The 4,276-nt window shown below is 63.0% G+C and overlaps 1 protein-coding gene across 4 annotated transcripts; it reads right to left on the bottom strand.

The window, feature by feature from the left end:
* Positions 1 to 2,082: 2,082 nt before the first annotated feature.
* CDKN1C (cyclin dependent kinase inhibitor 1C) lies at positions 2,083 to 4,068 on the bottom strand. Of its 4 annotated transcripts, none has more exons than XM_066252329.1 (4): positions 3,836 to 4,068; positions 2,997 to 3,649; positions 2,313 to 2,450; positions 2,083 to 2,220 (listed from the first exon to the last, which is right to left on the bottom strand). In XM_066252329.1, the coding sequence occupies exons 2-3, from the start codon at positions 3,637 to 3,639 to the stop codon at positions 2,314 to 2,316; spliced, it is 780 nt and encodes a 259-aa protein (XP_066108426.1). In that variant the 5' UTR covers positions 3,640 to 3,649; positions 3,836 to 4,068; the 3' UTR covers positions 2,083 to 2,220; position 2,313. The 4 variants fall into 4 exon arrangements, with proteins under 4 accessions (XP_066108426.1, XP_066108425.1, XP_066108423.1 ...); XM_066252328.1 differs by having other exon boundaries at positions 3,832 to 4,065; XM_066252326.1 differs by having other exon boundaries at positions 2,997 to 4,067.
* Between the last annotated feature and the right edge of the window lie 208 nt (positions 4,069 to 4,276).

The raw sequence follows: 4,276 nt of genomic DNA, 5'->3' as shown, positions 1-4,276 counted from the left end.
GGGCCACCGGTGCCTGCCTGCAGTCCCACACGCGACTCAAATCCCAGTGCCAGCTCCAGTCTCAGGATGAACCTGCCCCAGGAAGAACATCAGGGGGCACCTTCTCTGCCAGGCAGCCCTGCTCTGGAGAAAGCCACCCTGGAGACACACCTGAAGCCCAGAGGGAGGGAGGCAGGCGGGCGGGCTGCACTCCCCAAGTCCCTGGCCTGGGGACCAGGGCTGTGAGCAGCAGAGGGGCTGGGTCCCTGGGGCCAGGGGCCGGCCCCTGCAGCCATGGTTTGGGGATTGCAGGGTGCCTGCCTGCCCAGCCAGGTTCCTGCCTCAGTAACAATTCTTAATTCAGGTAGGGTGCCCCAAAGCCGCCACTCTCCACCTCAACTGTTACCATCCCCCATCAGCCACCCTGCACTCAGGCCTGGTTCCCCCACAGCCGCAGCGGCAGTGGGGAAGGAGAAGTTTGTGGGCAAATCCCCTCCCCGGGGCAGGCTAGAGGCCTGAAGTCAAGTCTACACAGGTCCGATTATGACCAGGCTCATGCAGAGCTGAAGGGGGCAGGGGCCCCCCTCTCATGGGGATGACACGGCTCAGCATCTGGCCCCAGCTGGGCCTTGGGGCCCCGGCAGCTTCAGGCAACTGGGGGACGTTCATGACACGTCCACATGTGTGAGGGCTGAGCCCAGCCGCTTCTCTTGACCCTGGGGGGACATGAGCCCCCCAACTGGTAACTTCAAGTCATGAGTTCTCTCCTCCTGCCACCAGCAAAAAATGCTGCCAGCCGTCTGTTCTTGTGTGTGTGTGTGTGTGTGTGTGTGTGTGTGTGTGTTTGGGGTTTTTTGCTATTTTATATCACCCTTTCCTTTGTAAGCCATAATTTTCAGAGGTTTATGGGTCAGCTATTTAAAAAGAAAAAAAGTTTCTCCTTTTTGAATGAAAGGCAGCCCTTGGAATCCAGAAAGGTAGTGCTGTGCTGAGTTCTTCACAGAAGCCCTGGGGGAGCCCAGTGCCTCCCCTTGTTCCCCTTGTTCTCCCAGGACCCCCTCCCCGCAGGCCCAACAGGGCTCTCAGGACCCCACATCCCCGAGAAGCTGCAACCCCAGGAGCAGTTGGGGCTCCACTTTGTGTGTGTGGGGGGGTGCCGTGGCAGTGCACCCATCGCAGGAGGGTGGTCTACACTGGACCAGCCCTTTGCAAAATAAGTGCCCATCTGAGCCCATGAGGGCTGAGTCCAGGGCAGCTGGGTGTGGTGGTTTCCTTCGCACCAAGGGATGCAATGAGCTCTGATTCTCAGGGCACAGCCTGCAAACGGGGAGAGAGTGTGTGTGTGTGTGTGAGAGACAAACCAGGGCAGGGCCGCCCATCTCTAAATTGGAAAGAAGCCCCGCAGCAGGTAGGCACCAGCCAGCCCCGCCAGGAAAATGTCCCCCTCTTTGGGGCTGCCCCCGGGTGGCAACCGACCTCCCTAACTTTGGGGTACCAGGGCGGAGTCGGCACAAGGACACACAACTGAACGGCAAATGTTTCTTTTTTTTTGGCCTCTTTATTTCGAACCCAGCGGACGAGGGACCAGGACAGTGGTGCAGACGGCTCAGGAACCATTTTAACAATTGTCTTCAAGTTAAAGATAATCCTAATAATAAAAAGAGACAGCGAAAGCGCGAAGAGACTGCAAGCTAGGTGGGCTGGCGCGGTGGCAGGCAGCTACAGCTTGTGAGCGACCCCTCCCAGAGTCCATGACAAAAAAAAAAAGAAATTTATACATTTGGGGGTGACCAGATGGGGGATACGTGCCTTTGGAATAACCAATAACCCAGCTATCGCGTGGGACAGCAGCCCACGCCGGGACATAAATAGAAAATATAAGTTAGTATAACTTTTTTTTTTATGTTTTGTACAAATATACAATGTTTTTTCCGCTTTTTATCCTTTTTTTTTCTTTTTTCATATTTTTTTTTGCACTGAGATTCAGCAGAGATTAAACATTTTATATAAATGACTCTTAAAGCTTTACACCTTGGGACCAGTGTACTCTTCGTGCAGAATACATTTAGATATAAAAGAGATATTAATACATTGCACAGTTTTCAAACTTTAAACACAAAACCGAACGCTGCTCTGCGGCAGCTGCCGTCGGTTGCTGCTACATGGACGGTCCCAGCCGAGGCCCAGCGCGCCTCCTGTCCGCTGCCCAGCGGGCTCCCTCGGGGCTCTTTGGACGTGAGGCTGCAGGAGAAAGGGGCAATGAGTGGGAGGCGACAGGCACCGAGAGGACCCCCGCGGGCCCCTCCCCGTGCACCCCCAGCCAACGCACTCACCTCATCTCAGGCGCTTGCGCGGGGTTTGCTCCGCGGAGCCGACGGCTGGAGGGCCGCCAGGCGCGGCGCATCCCGCCGGGACCTCGTTGGAAGCCTTGGCCTCAGGAGCAGATCTCTTGCGCTTGGCGAAGAAATCTGCTGGGCGACAGAGTGCGAGCGACCCCCGTTACCAGTCAAGACAGGGCGTGCCGGGGAACCCAAGGAGGGCTTTGGAGGGGGCGCGGGCGGCTGGCCGGCGGAGTGGGGGCGCGTCCCCGCCCGCGCTGAGGTCCGTGGCGGGTCAGCTTTGTTTACGTCGTCTCGCAATGTGCTGTGTAAGCATTTCCCCTTGTCCCGCGGCCAAGCCCCCCGGGGCTGCTGCGCACTTAACCCGCTCCGCGCCGCAATCACCGCGCCTGACCGCGCCCGGGGAGGGACTCCAGTGGCCGGAGAAGAGGACCGCGCTCCAAAGGGCCGGAGCGCGCCCTCCCATTCCTCCCGCTCCTGCGAGAGGCTGGAGAGCACAACAACAGGGCGGGGACCGGGTGCAGGCGCAGCCGCGCCCTGCGCGCTGCGGGCCCTTTAATGCCACGGGAGGAGACGGGGACCAAGAGAGGCCCCCGAGGGCCGGGGAGCCCGGCCAGCTGGACAAAGCAAGGCCGAGCAGGGCCGGGCAGGGCCGGGGCGGGGCTGCGCGGTACTCACCAGAGATGAGAGGCCCGGGCAGCTTCTTGATCGCTGCGCCTCCGGCGGCCGCAGCGGTGGTGGCAGCGGCCCCATTGGTGGTTGCGGCACCAGCGGCAGTAGTGGCGACGGCCACAGTGCCCTGTGCAGGGCGCCCGGACATCCCCGAGAGCAGCGGCTCAGCAAGGGGCTCCTGGTTGCGCGGAGGCGAGCCCGCCTCCTGCTCAGCGCTCTCCTGCGGCACCACGGCTGGAGCCGGGGCCGGAGCCACTGCCGGGCCGCCAGACGGCGACGCCGGCGCCTCCCCCAGGCCGTCGAGGGGCTCATCAGCCTGCGGCACAGGGGGTGGGCTAGCGCCCGCACCTTCCGGGCGGGGCCGGGGAGCCAGGAGCAGACGGCAGCGCCCCACCTGCACGGTCTCGCGGTAGAAGGCGGGCACGGACTCGCTATCCACCTCGGTCCACTGCAGGCGCCCAGGGCCCCGCAGCGGCACGTCCTGCTGGAAGTTGTAATCCCAGCGGCGCTGATCCTCGGCAGTCAGCTCGGCGAGGCGCATCTGCAGCTCGCGGCTCAGCTCCTCGTGGTCCACCGGCCCGAAAAGGCTGCGGCAGGCGCTGCTGCGCGCTAACTGGGGATAGGTGCGGCGGGAGACAAGGCGCTCCATTGCCAATTCGCTGCAGAGATACACGTCGGGCATGGCCAGAGGGTGGCCGGGCCGCGGGAAGAGAGAGGAGAGGACAGGAGGAGGAGGAGGAGAAGGAGGAGAGGGCGGAGGCCGGGCACAAGAGAGACCCCGCGCAGACCCCGGAGTCTGCATTGCAAAGGAACGCGGCGGGAGGGCTGGCGCGGCGGCTACCTGCCTGTCTGGCCGTGAACGGCTCCTGAGTCTCGCTCGCTCTCTGGTCCGGCCGGCGGCCGCGCCCCCTCGATGCCTGTCCTCGCTCGCTCGGGTGGCTCTAGCCTGGCTGGCACCCACCGAGCGCAGAGCACTTGGCTGTGGAACGCCCAGCCCTCGCGCGCCCCTTTATACGCGAGGGTCCCACCCCCACGGCTCGCGGGCCCCCGATGCGATTAGCATAAAGTAGTATTTTCAGTTTCAACAACAAGGCCACGATTGGCTCGCGCCGCTCCCCCCCTTCTCCGCTGGCGGCCCGGCCCCCGCGAGCCGCCCAGTGGCCGCGAACACACACCCACCCGAGGCGGGCGGGGCCGGCGGGCTCGCGGGCGGATTGGCGGGGCGCGGGCGCAGCGAGCGGGCTGGCGGGGGGAGGGGGCGGGGCCGGAGTTAAAGGGCGCTGCGG

The sequence above is a fragment of the Saccopteryx bilineata genome, chromosome 1 (assembly GCF_036850765.1).
Source record: "Saccopteryx bilineata isolate mSacBil1 chromosome 1, mSacBil1_pri_phased_curated, whole genome shotgun sequence".
Lineage (NCBI taxonomy): Eukaryota > Metazoa > Chordata > Mammalia > Chiroptera > Emballonuridae > Saccopteryx > Saccopteryx bilineata.
This window is presented reverse-complemented; position numbering and strand designations above follow the sequence as displayed.